The sequence below is a fragment of the Leptonychotes weddellii genome, chromosome 2, assembly GCF_054177405.1.
Source record: "Leptonychotes weddellii isolate Sample4059 chromosome 2, ASM5417740v2, whole genome shotgun sequence".
In the NCBI taxonomy this organism is placed as follows: domain Eukaryota; kingdom Metazoa; phylum Chordata; class Mammalia; order Carnivora; family Phocidae; genus Leptonychotes; species Leptonychotes weddellii.
Genome location: NC_138370.1, coordinates 119,353,721 through 119,370,664, shown reverse-complemented (window position 1 = coordinate 119,370,664; position 16,944 = coordinate 119,353,721). Strand labels below are relative to the sequence as shown.

Genomic DNA, 16,944 nt, shown 5'->3' with positions numbered 1-16,944 from the left:
CTCTATGTTGCCATTAATTGATTTCTCCATTCTAGCCATTGTCTTCACAATTGCTAGCCTGAATTCCATCTCCGACATCTTGGTTATATCTGCATCCATTTGTAAATCTGCAGCATAAGTCATAATCTCTGAGTCTTTTCTGTTTTGGGGGCTCCTCCTCCTAGTCATTCTGTTGATGGGTGTTTGAGGGAATGTATAGCGTCCAAATTATTGACCAGAACCCAAGCAAGATGCACCTGTTTTCTTGGGATCTTAGGGTTGCTGGCCTCTTGTTTTCCCAGCCTGTCTTCTGCGGGTGGGGCCTGCCGCACTGTTACTCAGGCAACCCTGTTTGGGTGGAGTTGCCCTGCGCTCCTGTGGCAGGGGATGGGCTCAGTGGGAATCAGTTTTGGGGGCTTTTTTCCTCTGGTGGCTTTCATTGGCAGCTTTCCGCGTCTCTTTCACGAGTCAGAGCGGAAGAGACCGTTTCCAACCCTCTGCCTCAGAGCAGAGAGATCACAGCCTTGTTCTTCGGTGAGCTCTCCAGGCCACACTGTCTCCGTTTCTGTCTGTGCTGCTATAAACTGCAGCGTCCTGGGTTGTGCGCCCCTCCGCAGTGCTCCCAGTCCTGCCTCCAGGTCGGAGCACATCTCTGCCCTCTGTGCTTCTAAAACCGCCAGCCGCTCCCAGTTTGCACGCACGCAACCCCGCCGCTCTGGGTTTCCACCCTGGGGGCTGCCCTAAAGTCCTTTCCCCACCACTACCGGTCTGCGAGTCTGCGCCCCGTCTGCAGCGCGCAAGGCTGTCGCTCAACGGTGGTGTAGGATCTCCACGGCCAGGCACCCTCCTGCTGCCGTTTATTCTCCGATATCTGCCCGTGGAATCATGGCTCCCCACTTCGTACCTCAAAACCAACCGCCTGCAATATTCTGTTTGTAGAGATCCAGATCTTCTTACATCTCAGGCTGGTTTCGTGGGTGCTCAGAGTGGTCTGGTAGATATCCAGCTCAATTCCGGGGACCAGTTGAAATAGGGTCCCCTACTCCTCCACCATCTTTCCCCCTCCCCAACATACACACTATTTTGAGTTGTTTCTAAAACTTGCAAAATGAGCTGATAAAAATTCTTAAGGAAATATTGCTTTTGGCATAATGATTTTAAAGCACACAAAATATGTAGTCATTATTCAATAATTTTTTAAGAAGGGGAAAATGGCAATATTTCAAACCTTGGAAATATAAAAAACTTATTCTTAAAGGAAAATTATAATTCTCATGTCTTTAGTCTTTCTTTTTTTTTTATGTTATGTTAATCACCATACATCACACCATTAGTTTTTGATGTAGTGTTTTTAGTCTCTTTCTTTGACACTCTTTTCAACTAAAGATTCTAATAGAACACCAATTTTATTTTCACTAGCAAATTTAAGCTTTCCCCATTTCTTTTCGTTCAAAATTAGTCCACTTATTTCATGCGTAACAATGAAATTGTTAGGGGCGCCTGGGTGGCTCAGTTGGTTAAGCATCTGCCTTAACCAGCATTTGACCGGCTCAGGTCATGATCCCCGGGTCCTGGAATCAAGTCCCGCATTGGGCTCCCTGCTCAGCGGGGAGCCTGCTTCTCCCTCTCCCTCTGCCTGCCTTTCTGCCTACTTGTGCTCTCTCTCTCTGTCAAATAAATAAAATCTTAAAAAAAAAAAAAAGAAGAAAGGAGAACAAAACTTTCCTTTAAAAAAATGAAATTTTTAGTATCCAGTTTAAAATTTTTGTTTAATTCCTGAATATTAGCTGACATTAATTTGGTAGCTCAATTTGACATCTCTAAAGGAGTAGTTGCACATGCAAAGCATTCAAAGAATTATTTAAGTATGGTACAGAAATCACACATTTACCTGATAAGAGCTTTTTCTCCAAAGTATTCTCCTTTCTGCAGTGTTTTTATCAGTTGTGGTTGATCATGGCCCTCTGTGCTCTGGGTGACTTTTACCTAAACGATGTTAAACAATTAAAAAGAGAGGGGAAAAAAGAAAAAAATGAGAATCTGGTTGAATATCCATTCACCCAGACCCTTTGGATCTATAAAAATTTGACTGAAATAAGGAAATAGACAAGCCTTTGCTTTAACTTTGTAGTAGTTAGGACAATCTTGCTACAGTCAACTCATTTGGAGGGACCGAGAAATCCTGTGATTTAACACAACCAAATGACTCCCCATCTGTAAGAGAAAGATTCTCCATTCAAATCCTACCTCTCAAAGTTAAAATTTTTTATGTGAACCCAGTGATTCCTTCCTAGAGATATTCGAGACAAATAATAATGGTCTTGTAGGAACTTCCATTATTTCAAAATCCAAGGAGAGTTGACAAATTAATCAAGAATAAGGCTAAGTATCAGGAGTTTTGAATCTGGTGTCCATGATTGACTTGTTAAATCCCTTTACCCTCTAAAACTGGATGCAAAATGTGGATTTGGAGAAGGGTCATAACTTTCATGGGTGTCTCAGTGTGACCCATGGCCCAGGAGAGTTTAAGAATTCCCACGGCAGAACCGAACAAAAACTTCAATATTTCTGTTTGTGGCTAGAATTACACCAATTCAACATGATAACGAGGGTTGCTTTGTGTTGGTTAGACATTCTGATTAGCATTTACGGAAGTTGCAATGAATTAAAATTTTAAAAAACAATAAATGTAATTTGTTTATTAGTCGGAATGCTTTCAAAGCAGGGGGTCCAGGTTGCGGAGAAATGATAAAAAGTGTTTCTGAGTGTTGAAGAGTTTCTGAGGTTTGAAACTATTTTGTTAATCTTGTTTTCCTTCACTGGGTGCCCAGGTCAAAGTTCAACCACAAGTCAATTTACAAAGGGTAGTGCCTGACAAACTTTTCCATGGAAGAAAGAACATCTGTAAAATCCAGGCAGGTTAGGGCGCCTGGGTGGCTCAGTCGGTTAAGCGGCTGCCTTCGGCTCAGGTCATGATCCCAGGGTCCTGGGATCGAGCCCCGCGTCGGGCTCCCTGCTCGGTGGAGAGCTTGCTTCTTCCTCTCCCTCTCCCTGCTGTTCTGCCTACTTGTGCTCTCTCTCTCTCTGTCAAATAAATAAAATCTTTAAAAGAAAAAAAAAAAAAAAAAATCCAGGCAGGTTATGGATGCAGGTGCTCAAGTTTCACTCTGTCATTCAATATTTCACTAATGCCTTTTATCTCTGAGGAACATTGTAGACAGAGTCAACATAGGAACAACTGGTAACATGTTATCCACTCAGTATCTAAGTAAAGAAAAAGATCTACTGTATATATACTGGCATAATATTTTCCTCAGCATCTAAACCAACTTGCGCTATGATATATGAATTGAAGTTTGAAGCCATATCATTCTATAGCTTCATGGCTGGCCACTGTTGTCCTCAACTGTCAAGTTCATTCTCCCCACACTTGTCACATCCATTGGATGGAAATATTTTCCAGCCTGATCTTGGACCCTTGGGCTGATTGAGAATCTCAGATAAAAGAGATCTTAGAAAGAATCTAGTTATTTTATGCACAATGAAGAGAGGTCCAAAGAAAGTCAAGCAACATGCCTAGGATCACTAAGAAGTTACTGTCTCAGCTAGTACCCATCACAGGTCTCTTGCACCCCCAAACTCGGTGTTCAGACCAAACCTCACAGGACTCTTCTGAACAAAAGCTCCTTCACCTGTTCAATGCAGAGACTTTCCATAGCATTAGTTCCCAAACTAATGGGAACTGACCTTTTGATTTACTTTAAGTAAGCTGTAATTAATATTTACCTTTCCTTTTGCTAAGATGAAGAAAGTACTTCCTTCCTCGCCCTCTCTAATAATGTAATCTCCTTTGTCATAGTATTCCTATTGGGATGAGAGAGAAAGAAAAGGTTAAATCCAATGGAGACATATAGATGAAAGCATAAATGAAATTGAACTCTTCTTGTCTCTGAAATGAGCATTCCATGCCTCTTTCTTTTATTCGTTGTTTACTGTCACTGTAATCTTCTTGAACATTGCAGTCATAAGGTGTAGAAAAAGTACGGAGACTTTTGTTTTATTACGTGCATTTACGTTTATCTTTCCCAGAGAAAATTCACCTGAAAGACTGACTTTCAGGGATGGAAACTAAAGAACATGAAGAGAAATGAGAGCAAAACAATAATCACTGATATACAGGGGAGCTTTCACCTAAATAATCTAAATACAAGCTGTTCAGTGATCTGTAACAGTCTGAAACCGGGTCTAGAGTTTAGAAAAAGATTATCTAATACATTGAAAATATTAGCCCTAGTAGACAGTAGGAATATCAGCCTCAATTTCTAATTCCTTGAAGAGCAAATGCTGGGAAAATCCTACCTACATAGCAAGTAGCTCTTGCATATGGATTCTTTTAAAAAATTTATCATCATAAAAGATCAACATTAGAACTTTCCACATGTAAATTCCATTCTTCCACGTAGGTTTATCCTCATGAAATCTCAAATTGTCACTTATTTCTTTGTTTCCCTCATATATGTGTCTGTAATCAGAGAATTCTTGGGAAGGGAAAAGTAATTCATACATTTGTCAGACCAAAAGAGCAATTCAGTCTCTTAGAAAACAAAAGATGGATTAAACTGTCCACCTCTACTTCACTTTAACATTGTCTCAAAGTCAGAGAACCAAAATGGATCTCTTAATTATTTATACAAATAAAAATGGGCCTGTTTATTTAAAAAGGCATAATTAACAACATAATAGCTCTCTCTTATTTTTCTTTTAGATTTGAAAATAAAATCCAAACAAAACTACTTTTGCGTCTGCTGTATTTCAATACCTTTTTTGGTCATTTATGCTTAAAACCTATTTACATTTTTGAAATAAATATGACTCCTAATACAAATAAACATACCCTTTATTTACAGAGCACTATGTACATTTTGTAAGACATTTCAACATCTCATGGAAAGGAACATAATATCTTAGGGGAGAAAGTCCTTTGAAGCCAAACAGATGTAGATTCAAATCCCAATTCTGCTTTGAATTTCACATCCATCAACCCATAAAGTTCAAATAAGAACATTTACCTTCAAAGATTTAGAGAAGCACATTAGTTTTCTATTGCTGCTGTAGCAAATAACCACACATTTCTTAGTGGCTTCCAACAACACCCATTTATTATCTCACAGTTTCTGTGTCAAAGTCCAGGGTCACCTGGATTTTTCTCAAGGGTCTCACAAGACTGAACTCAAAGTGTCAGGCAGGCTGTGTTCCCTTCTGGAGGCTCTGGGGGAAAAGCCACTTTCAAGCTTAATCAGGCTGTTGGCAGAATTCAGTTTCTAGGATAAGGTCTCATTTCCATGCTGGCTGTCAGGCCCTTAGTTCCTAGAGACCTCTCTGAGGTCCTTGCACAGAGCCTCTGTGCTTCATAACCAATAATGGCTCATCAAATTCTGCTTAGACTTGAAAGCTCCCTGACTTCCACTTCTCCTGCATCTCTCTGACTCCAGCCAGAGAAAATTCTCTGCTTTTAAGGGCTCATGTAATTATATTCATCCCACCTAGATAATCCAGAATAGGCTCCTTATTTTAAGGTCCTGAACCTTAATTATATCTGCCCAGTCTCTTTGGCCATGTAACATAACATATTCACAACATTCCAGGGATTAGGACATTTTTGGGGGGTCCATTCTGCCTACCACAATAAGCCAATTAAAGACCATGTTTTGATGCATTAAAAGCACCTGAAACACAATAAATACTCAATTAATGATTGCCATGTTGAGGAGGAAGATGATTATGGTTTGCTTAACTATTACTTAAATTTTCTATGCCTCAGTTTACTTTTCTATTGAATTAAAATGGCGACCTACCACATCTAATGTTGAGATAGTGTATCTAAAGCATCTGATAGCACATTTGATAAACACTGGGCACCTGGTGACTCTGAATTCCTGTGAAAGAGACTGTGAGCTGGTCATCAAAGCCTTCCACATTATACATGGCTGTCCAGGTTGATTGCACTCCCCAGCCTCCCTGTTAGTTGTAGCATGTGATTAAATTCTAGCTAAAAGAACCTGAGCTGAAGTGATGGGTGCCTTCTCCAGGCAAGGTCCATGAGCTGTTTCAGGCATGTGTCTTCATAGAGAGATCTTGGGAGAGGGATCATCTAGACCTTAGCTTGAGTTCCTGAATGACTCCATGTAGCCACCTGGGACGACCTTCCCTGGACTGTTATGTAAGCAAGAGACAAACCTCTACTTTATTTGGAAAATGATATTTTTAGTTTCTTTTATCCCAGTTTGGTTACTCCAACTCTCTATTCTCTCCTGTTTTATCTTTATCACAAACATTCGCCACATAGAAGCTTAATTTTACAGTTGGGATGACTATGAGCCTTGGTGTTTGAGTGACCCCACTACACAGTTCAGCATTTTCATTATGTAGCTACCATTCAATTCTCTTTTACTGGGACTGCTGGTGTCCTGTTAGATGTCCCTGTTACAGTCTGTTCTATAGTCTCTCTTGTTCCCACCCCAATCTCAGTCCCCACTACCTACATGGAACAGAAAGAACATGGAGAATTTCCGAAGCGCTGGTAGGCTGTTCTTCAGTTATTATAAAGCCTTCGGTGTGTGCAGATGTGTGGCTTTAATTCCTGTCAGTCAGAGAGGCTAAAGGGAAGCTTGAAAGGGAACACTGAGAAAGAGCTTTATTGTTTCTTAAGGGGCAAACTTCCTAGTGGTATTTTTCCTAGGGATGGTTCTTTGTCACCCAAAACCATGGGAGGAAGATAAATAATACCTCCCAGTGGGTTGACAGTAACTTCACAGATCAGAAAAGGCTGTGGATGTAGGTCAGACCAAAAATATATAGTGGTAAGTACAGGCTATGATGCTAGACTGGCCAGTGTTTGTCAACTGGGGAGTGAAGCCAGTCTAGCCAGGGTGGTCACCAAGACCAAAAAGAGAAATGCAAACAGTGTGGTTATTGTCCTGTGGTTACACTGCAAAGGGGTCCCTTATAGGACCAAGAAGCCATAGACCCTATCCTCTGGAGCAATGATTTTCAAACATTTTTTACTCTCAGAGTAAAAAATACATTTTACATGTACACCCAAATAAACCTATTCAAGCATGCACACATATAAACATGTTATAAAACTAAAACATATTTAAATAATGCTTATACTTACTACTCTGATATTTTAAAAGATGTTCCTCCAAATTAATTTCCTGATCTACTAATGAATTGTGACCCAGAGTCTGAAAAAGATATTTTAAAAGAAGATGTGTGGAAACCCTGAGAGTAGTTACTTGGTATATAGCAAAAGGGAAAACTAAGGGAATCGATCCCAGGGCAGACTAAAAGGTAGAGGTCAGAAGAAAACTATACAAACAGCAGTAGCTAAAGATACAAAGAGCTGTAAAGAAAATGCTCTTTCTGTGATATCTAGAAAATGCTAGAGCCTGAATGCCTATAAATAGTATATATAAAACCAGAAGAAAACCCCAAGGTGATGGAGAACAAAGACCAAGAAGCAAGCCCATAGCTTCCTTAAAGTCTTTAGTGTGTGGCTAGAAATCTTCATTACAAAGAAGTATTGATGATACACAATCAGATGTGTGATACACACACACGTGCATGTGCATGCACACACACTCCTGGAATCATGTGACTATGCACCTAGGTTGGTTGTTTAAAAAACTGTATACAATTATTTAGGTTGTTACCAACAATTTTTTGTTTGACCCAGTATGGTAGTTAAACACCTTAGAAATTTTAAAGCAAATACATCTGGATCAGGTGGACCCTCATCAACCATTCAGGCAAAATTTAGTATCTGATTGCTTATTTCCAAGGAACTAGAGCCTACAAAATGAAAACCGACAGAAATCCCTCTAACTTGGGTGAGCCAACTGTTTAGAATTCTGCAACTGAAACGTTGAAAGAGCCTGTGGAGATCTGGCCTACACACCCTTATTTTGTAGATGAGGAAACCCTGATGCCTACCAAAATTCATTGACAGCTGCTAGTGACAGAGCTTGACCATAAACACTAATCTCCACACTTTGGACTAGTGAACTTTCTATGACACCTAGCTGCCCCACCTTTAGCTAACTGGTCCATAGGCAAAATCCACAATTATCTCAACTTTCTTATGACTTTGGATGTAATCATTAAAATGAGAAAACACTCTGGCTTATGCAGGTGTTAGCAGGAACTATAAGAAAGAGAACTAGATTTTTAAAAAATTATGAAAAATGGAAAATTCCTGAATAAAGAGACAGACCATGGCAAACTCTAAATATATGTATTCTATTCATAACTTTAAACTAGTGCTTCTCAAATTCTAATAAGCGTAACAATCGCATCAAGTGTTGAAGTGTGCATTTCTGGGCCGATACCCCAGAGTTTCTGATTCAGTAAGTGCGAGGTGGTACCTGGGCATCTGCCTTTCAAGCAGCACCACAGGTGATGTGGGTAAGGGCAACAACCTTCCACAGGACCCCACCCCTACCCCATTCCTACTATGCCTCCAGTTTCATGAAAGATGGCATGTCAGAGTCATAGGGCAGAGAGTCACTGGGTCACATACCAAAGCTCTGTAACAAAGAGTGAGGTGACGTTTTGGTCAACCACCATCAAATCCCGTGCTTCCTGTGTGTGGGAACAGAAACTCTTCCCACTTTTGTGCTCCATACTGCACAACTGCAGAATTCACATGATCATTTTCATTACCATTAACACTTACACTACATTCGGAATCTGTATCATGCTTCGTGATGTTCACTAGTTAACCCTTGAATGTGTTGGTACTGCTTTCCCATCAGAACACAAGAAAAGGCTTAAAGGGGATGTCTCTGCCTCTAGAACTGCATGTGCTGGGTGACCTAAGCTAAAGCAAGAAATGCTATCAGAATACTGAGCAATTGGAGCCATGGGTCTAGATGTTCAGGAGTCAGAGTCTTCACAAACACTCCAGATCAATGGCTTGGTGACAGGAAATTCCGGTATCCCTTCCCCGCCCCCACACAAAAATTAAAAACCTCCCAAATCAATTCCTAAACAGCATGCCAGATTCAGCCTGTTTTTCTCAAAGATTATGGAGCCAGTTTGCGGGATGGGACAGCTGGTCCTGGAACTCAGCGGGCGTTCTGTTGTAACTCCAATGCATTAGTGATTGGCTGTTGTCAGGACCCTGTTGATGGGTCATTAGTCCAAGCTATGCTGGTAAATTATGTGCTTTTCTTAGCGCTACATAGATCCCATTACTCCCTTGCTAATCACTTTTGCATTTGAGACTTTTCACGTGCTATAGAGACACATTTGTTTGTCAGGTTTGAATAAAGGACCCTTCATAAACTGTGCTGCTGTCTGCAAATGCTGAGATATAATAAAGCCTTTCTAGGGTGTTTTAAAAGATGAGAACTTCTAAACTCAAACTGTGTGTTAATTAATACTGGATTTGCGCCTCCATCTACATATTCTGTAGCTATTGCCTGTGGCTGCAATAAATATGTCTAATTTGCCATTTATTTTTAATGATACTAAATTTTAATATTTGCTGTCAGCATGGAATTCCCCTCTGGTGAATCTACTCTATTAGTATTATATTAAAAACAGATTTCCTCAGTTAACAAAAAAAAATATAGGGCTACCCCAGCTTTAAAACACACACACACACTCTCAGAAATTAGGAAGAATTATTAATTTGTAACATCTGTGACGGGGTTATGTTACGTTGGGAAAATCCCAAGAGATGCAGGGCAAGCAGTCCTCTTGAAAATGACTTCATATCTGAACACTCTGGGGACACAAGGCCAGGCACTGTGTCATCATGGCCTATCCTTGATAAACTGCTGGATAGGTTCCATGAATTGTAAATGGAAACATTACTGGTGTCACTTACACTTAAGGATAAAACGGTCAGTGCTCCTTCTCAACAGATACTAGTTACATTGTATATTGTGATGGACAGAGGCATGAATCTGTCAACAATCAGTCTTGGAGGGATTTTTGTATCTCCCACCGAGAATAGTTTTATAAAAGCTTAAAGTTGGCATGTGACTTCTTTACTATTCCTTACCTCCTTTAAATTCCATAAAAGCCATTTTGGTTTCCCCCCAACAAAAATCAGAGAGAAATTACTTGCGTTGAATTTTAATCTCTGAAATCTGAGAGGTTTTCATATAATGCATATCATTAGAATCTAAGGTACATGTTATAAAAGCTTTATTCACAAAAAGACTTGACTAGTCTTGGACTAGAACCAACCATCTGGGTGATCAGCCTCGTATGAGTTTTTGAACACATTCCAATATGCGGTCTCCCCAAGTCCATGTGAGGTGGTCTAAGGTTTTTCACAACAGAAAAAGGCCCCTGGTCTCTGTAAACTGGCGACCTACCCTCTTTTCCTTGTTATTCATTTACAGTGCTAATAATAACTAGATTCTACAGTCTTTTAATGAAATGTATTTTTTCCTTTATAATTTCTTACCACTTCCAAGCAGTCAATGATCTTGGTTAGTTTATCTTCAGGTAAATTCTTCAGCAAGGATACACTTCAAAATTAAAAAGAAACCTTTAGTTATTGTCCTGAATTAAACTATAAATATGCACCTATATGTAGTTCAAAAAAACTTTACCTTCATCTAAAAAAATATAATGCACTTAATTTTTCCAAAGTAAACCTCCAAAATATGGAACACATAAACAACTGAATTTCAAATGCACTGAAATTATAAAACCACATGTAATCACAGATATTTATCATAGGCAAATACATAAAGATAGTAAGATGTCATAAAGAGAAAAAAACCAAATTTTTTCGGTTTGGGGAAAAAAAAAAAAACACTTTATATTTGTTGTTGGTTTTCAGAGTGAATCACATCCAGAAATGTGTTTCCCTCCATATCTCACTATCTCTTTTTTTAGCATGAGTGAGGAGCTCTGCTTCCAGAGGAGGATCAGATTTTCATCTAAATCCTTGTAATTAAGTAAAGGCTGAATCCAGGGGGGAATGTAGGAATTAGCATGGAAATTATCTTTGATTATTAGTCATACTATACGGTCTTTTAAAAATAATGGTAGCCAGGGGCATGTAATTGGAACATTTTTACAGATAATAATGATACGCAAAGAATGAAATAGAATACGGGAAATTATTATTTGAAAAAAAAAAATCAGGGGCGCCTGGGTGGCTCAGTCAATTAAGTGTCTGGCTTTAGCTCAGGTCATGATCCCAGGGTGCTGGGATCGAACCCCAGGTCTTCATCCATCCCCATCTATCCAGCTCCCTGCTCAGCGGGGAGTTGGCTTCTCCCTCTCCCTCTGCCCTTCCCCCCAACCCCGCTCATGTTCACACTCTCTCAAATAAATAAAATCTTTGAAAAAAATCACTATGGACTCTGAGAAACAAACTGAGGGATCTGGAGGGAAGGGGGGTGGGGGGGATGGGTTAGCCCGGTGATGGGTATTGAGGAGGGCACATACTACATGGAGCACTGGGTGTTGTACGAGAACAATGAGTCGTGGATCACTACATCGAAAACTAATGATGTATTGTATGGTGACTAACATAACATAATAAAATAAAGCTTAAAAAAATAATAATAAAAATCAGAAATTCCACACAGTATGATTAACCAAATGATTAAATTATTCTTAGAGAAATTTCTCTTCTACCGTACCCACTTTTACTCAGGACTGTTGATATAATTTCTATAAGATAAATACTTCTTTCGTACCATCTAAAATTTGACACTTCTAAGGAAAAAAATGATGCTACTCCAAAAATACATGATTGGATCTAATTTTTGAAAAGATAGCTAGCTCTACACTGACTCTTGCATGTGCACACAGGGAGGCACGTAGCCAGGAGACGTAGATGAGAATGTTCATAACAGAATCATCTGTAATTGTGGAACACTAGAGCACGCCCCAATTGGAGAACAGCTAAACACAGTGTAGTAGAGTCAGATAACCAAACTCTACAACAGGAGAAATGGCTGAACTAACCAGATGGATGAAATAGTAAAAAATACTGAGTAAAAAACTGAGTCACAAAAGTAACACCATTTGCTTTTTTTTTTAAGTTCAAAAATAGGTTAAATCAAAGTATAGTATAGAAGCTATATAAGCTTCAGTATATAGACCACTCCCAAGAAGAGGCACGTGGGAGGCTGGGAAATGAATGGGGAGCATGTGAGAACAACAATCAAAGTTGTTAATGTTCCAATTGTTAGGCTGGGCAGTAAGTAGCTTGATGACGCTCATTTTGTTATTACGTTTTATAATTTATATATGTACTATATACCTTTTATACATATATTACATACTTCAGAATAAAAAGATATAAATGGAAAAAGAGCTTACTGTATATTATGAAACAAAGAGAAATGTCTTTCTCTAATCTACCTTCCTATGAATGAAAAGGTAAAAGGTAACCAAAACTTGTCATTAACATACGCTCATTGTGAAAGTTCTGCTTCTGGTCCAAACTGGGATCTATAATGTTGGTGAAAATTCTCTCCTATAAACCTGTCATCCTTGGGGATTAGTGAGGAAATTGATAAGAGGAAAAATCTTTAGTCTGTTTCCCTTCCATAAAGAAAGAGATAAGGTTTTTCTGGGTTGCCACTGAACCCACGATGTTTAGGGCCTGGCAATAAGGAGGGGGAGACGAACCATGAGAGAAGATGGACTCTGAAAAACAAACTGAGGGTTCTAGAGGAGAGGGAGGTGGGAGGATGGGTTAGCCTGGTGATGGGTATTAAAGAGGGCACGTTCTGCATGGAGCACTGGGTGTTATACGCAAACAATGAATCATGGAACACATCAAAAACTAATGATGTAATGTATGGTGATTAACATAACAATAAAAAATTTTAAAAAAAGAACTTGTTAAATGAATGCATGAATGAGATAACAAAAGGAAGAAAAAAGGAAAGAAGGTTTGTGTACTAGTAAATTCTCTGAGCTCCTTCTACTAAGACAGAACACTCTAGACTCCAAGGGAATGAAATGCATTATCTAGTGGCTCAAGTTTTATCTCACACATTCAGATGCAATTCACAAGCACTGGTTGATTTATTTATGCCCTCTTGGTCCTTGCATGAGTATAGTTCATTCGCTTTTAGTGCTGGTCTGTGTTGCTCAGTTGTTGGATTTTTAGACTACCTAGACCCGGGTAGGCCCCACAGCACATTAGCTGAGGTGCTGGTTTGCATTTCAGTAAGGCACTTCCTTATCGCTACGGTAGCTCTAACTATTTGCCAGGAGTCAGTGTTATCTCTGGGAGGGCAAATCAGCAAGATTCTATAGGAAAACCCCTAATACCTACAATGTTCTATTGATTAACAATGTGTTTATTCACTATTTATTGAGTCCTTACTATATACGAGGCACTGTACAGCTCTAAAATCATTGACTTTGCAGGCTAGTTATGCAAGATAAATTCACTATATCTAAAAAGAGCTTACAATTATTATTATTGTTATTATTATCACTTACCTTAGGTAACATTTCATTACAGTATGTTCTACGGCTTTAGAGATTGTCAAATCTCTCACAAAGAAACACAGAAATAGTTTAAAGAACTTACATTCTCCAAAAAATATCTTTTTATATTCATAACTGGATTTTTCAGTGAGATTGGTATTTGTTTCTCTATGAATTCATGCATCCAAATTTTGGGCAGGGGTACAAAATAGCTCACAAAATTTGTTCCAAGGATCCGTGTCATCATGACAAGCATAGTAACATTTCTGGCAAGTTAATATGCTACAAATAATAATAATTTAGAAGATGGGGTGGTTATACAAATGAGACAAATGTCTCAGGTAAAGCAATTAAAGATAGTAAAATAAATTAATTTTAATATTATTCTAATCAAGGCATTATTAGGAAGATTATCTTTTGCTATCCACTTCCAAATTATAGGATGTCTTTCAAAGTCAACTGAGCAACCCAGGTGAATATGTTAGGATTTTTTTGCACATTCTTCTACACTGCATACAATGACTCTGTCAATACAAGGGCAAAAGCAGTGAAAGGAATAAATCAGTGCGCAAGGCTAACTGGAATTAAATGTAATTTTTTTACATAGTGGCATTTACTGCAAGGGAATACTTTTATTTCTGTGGTTTAGTCATGTGGAAAATGCTTAAATGAGAAAAGCTATAGTAAAATAATTATTGTGATAAAACCAACATATCCACAATAACGCTACACCATCTTCTACTCTTTCCACCAATGTGTTATTCTTACCTTCTGAGGAAGTTTCTGTACTGTTCATCTCTAGCTTGAGCTGTCCTTCTCATTATATTCTGGAATACCTCTCGATCTAGTGCCCAAGTTTTAACATTGGTAATAGCTTTAGAAAAATCAAGAAAATAATATTGTTTAGCCCCACATTAAGAAAACATTCCAAAATATTAATCAATAAATTTTTCATATATTCTCATAAAATGATATTTCTTGGAAAATGCATTATTTAACATGCAAATGGAAGGAAGTGGTGACATAAATAGTGGGTAATTTTATAAAATCATCTTTGGCTTTGAAATGAACCATGATTTGGAAGTGAGTAGCAAAAGATTTCCTCTCTAATTATGTTTTGCTTAGGATGATATCAAAATTAGTTTGCAATTCCTAATTACATACTACATCATCAGGATGTATTTCAGATTTGTGCTGTGATACAAGAGAAAACCAGCAGCTTGTAGCTAGATCAGAGAGTGAAGAATTCACAAGTTGATAATTGGAAGTTAAAGATCTCTCAGTGTATGAGTATGTTTTTATGTCTTTTTATGTTGTTCAGACATTGTAGCTAATGAGAGCTAATATATTTTAAGGATCTCTATGGTTACTTTTGTATAAAGTGCATACAAATCATTTTCATAGAAATTATGCAAGACAGCTTTTGAGGCAATTTTTTTATAGGAAAGACATGGAAAGCAAGAATAAAATCTAAAAAGGAAGAAGAGCAGAAGTTGCAGCTCTAAAAGATCTAGATGAAATTACAATTGTAATTTTTTTAAAAAAAAAGAAGTAATGAGAGCCTATAAAATAAATCAAGCTCCAAAGCTTTGGTTTACCAAACTTTAGAGTGAATTAGATTTATCTTGACATACTTGTTAAAAATACAGATGCCTAGGCTCCATTGCCAAAGATTCTGATTTAGGTTTGGAGTGAAGCCCCAGAATCTGCATTTTTATCAAATCCTGCTGCAATTTTGAGATGCTTCAGCCAGTCCTAAACACTGAAAAACACACCTAATTAATTTCTGCCCAAGATTACCATGAATAAAGTTCATAAAAACAGGAACCCTTAAACTAATCCCAAAAGTCACTCAGGAAAACTCTCCTCAATTAATTCACATCCCTTTTGATATTTATATACTCTCCTTGGTTTCATTAATTTTTCTGGTTTATAATATGATCAGAACATCATGGAGAATGAAAAGCAAACATTCTGAATGAGCCAAAGGCAGATGTTAACACAGTAAAAAAAAAAAAAAAAGTGAAGTGGCAATTAAAGCAAATATTGCAATAATTCAATAATATGAAGCCATTTTCATATTTTATATGCAGGTACCTGAAAGAAATGTTATCTTAATTTGAATTATTTAGACAAGGACTTTCAATATAAATCCTGTAAGCACAGCATTTCTATTACACATGGGGCACACTGGGAGACAAAAATACTCAGCAGGCACTAGTGACCCAGATTGTCATAAACACTGGGTAATAATTCAAAAATACAACATTTCATCCCCTGTTACCTTTCACGGAGGCAGTTCTTGTACAGTTGTATAAAATGGCTAGCTCCCCAAACGTGGTCCACATAGGGATGGATGATAGAAATTTCTCCCCTTGGAACACCTCTAGTCGGCCCTCTATCAGTCAGAGTTAAAGAAAAACACAAACAATCAAAATCCATCTGGATTCCATAAATTACAAAAATAAGACAATCAGAAAGTACACAAAGCATACCGGCAAGATGTCTTATGATTCTCATCATAATATTGTGGTCGAGAGTGTAGACTGAAAGCAACTTGGCCATATCAGCTGATCACCTTGAAAGAAAGAGTTACCTACTCTGCCTGAGGTTTTTTGTCAGTAATGGGAATACGACTAATAATAATTACTTCATAGAGTTGTTGTGAGAATTAAATACGTTAATATAGGTAGGGAACTTAGAATAATGGCTAACACATAGTAAATGCTATATTAGTGTTAGCTATTGTTAATATTATTATCATTATTACAAAGCTCTTTCCCTGAAGCGGTGGATGGCAAGTGTTATATTTAAAATTCATTCTACCCCATGAAAATGTAGCACACAAAACTATTTCTCTTGTGCAAGGAACACAACAATCCCTGTATGTCCTGAAAACACAGCAGAGCTGTTCACACTAACAGAAGGACTAACTTGTCCTAACTGGGAAATGCACTGGCCCTGGAGTCTGACTGCCTGGCTCTGACCAATCACTGGCTGTGTAACCTTGGGTAAGTAATTCACCACACCTCCACTGTGGTCTAACACCTCAATCATGAAATGAATTAATAAACGGAAGTTGCTAAGAAAAGTGCTTGAGAAAAACAGTATCAAGAGAATTAGAAGACAAGCCACAGATTGGGAGAAAATATTTTTGCAAAAGACACATCTGATAAAAGAACGTTTTCCAAAATATACAAAGAACTCTTACAACTCAACAAAAAGAAAACAAACAATCTGATTTAAAAATGGGCCAAAGAGCTTAACAGACACTCACCAAGGAAGATATACAGATCGCAAATCAACATACGAAATGATGCTCCATATCGTATGTCATCAGAAAAATGCAAATTAGAACAACAATAAAATGCCACCACACGCCTAGTAGAATGACAAAAATCTGGAACACTGATAACACCAAATGTTAGTGAAGATGTGGAGCAACAGGAACTCTCCTACATTGCTGATGGAAACACAAAA

General features: G+C 38.2%; 1 protein-coding gene across 1 annotated transcript in view; it reads right to left on the bottom strand.

Moving 5' to 3' along the window:
- Positions 1-16,944, bottom strand: part of PRKG2 (protein kinase cGMP-dependent 2) — a 91,880-nt gene that overhangs the window by 39,915 nt on the left and 35,021 nt on the right. Inside the window, exons 4-9 of the mRNA XM_081813141.1 lie at positions 15,749-15,862; positions 14,233-14,338; positions 10,463-10,526; positions 3,766-3,843; positions 1,871-1,965; positions 744-826 (exon numbers count right to left, since the gene is read on the bottom strand). Of these exons, the coding sequence (XP_081669267.1) occupies positions 744-826; positions 1,871-1,965; positions 3,766-3,843; positions 10,463-10,526; positions 14,233-14,338; positions 15,749-15,862 (540 nt within the window). The remainder of the gene's footprint in view (positions 1-743; positions 827-1,870; positions 1,966-3,765; positions 3,844-10,462; positions 10,527-14,232; positions 14,339-15,748; positions 15,863-16,944) is intronic.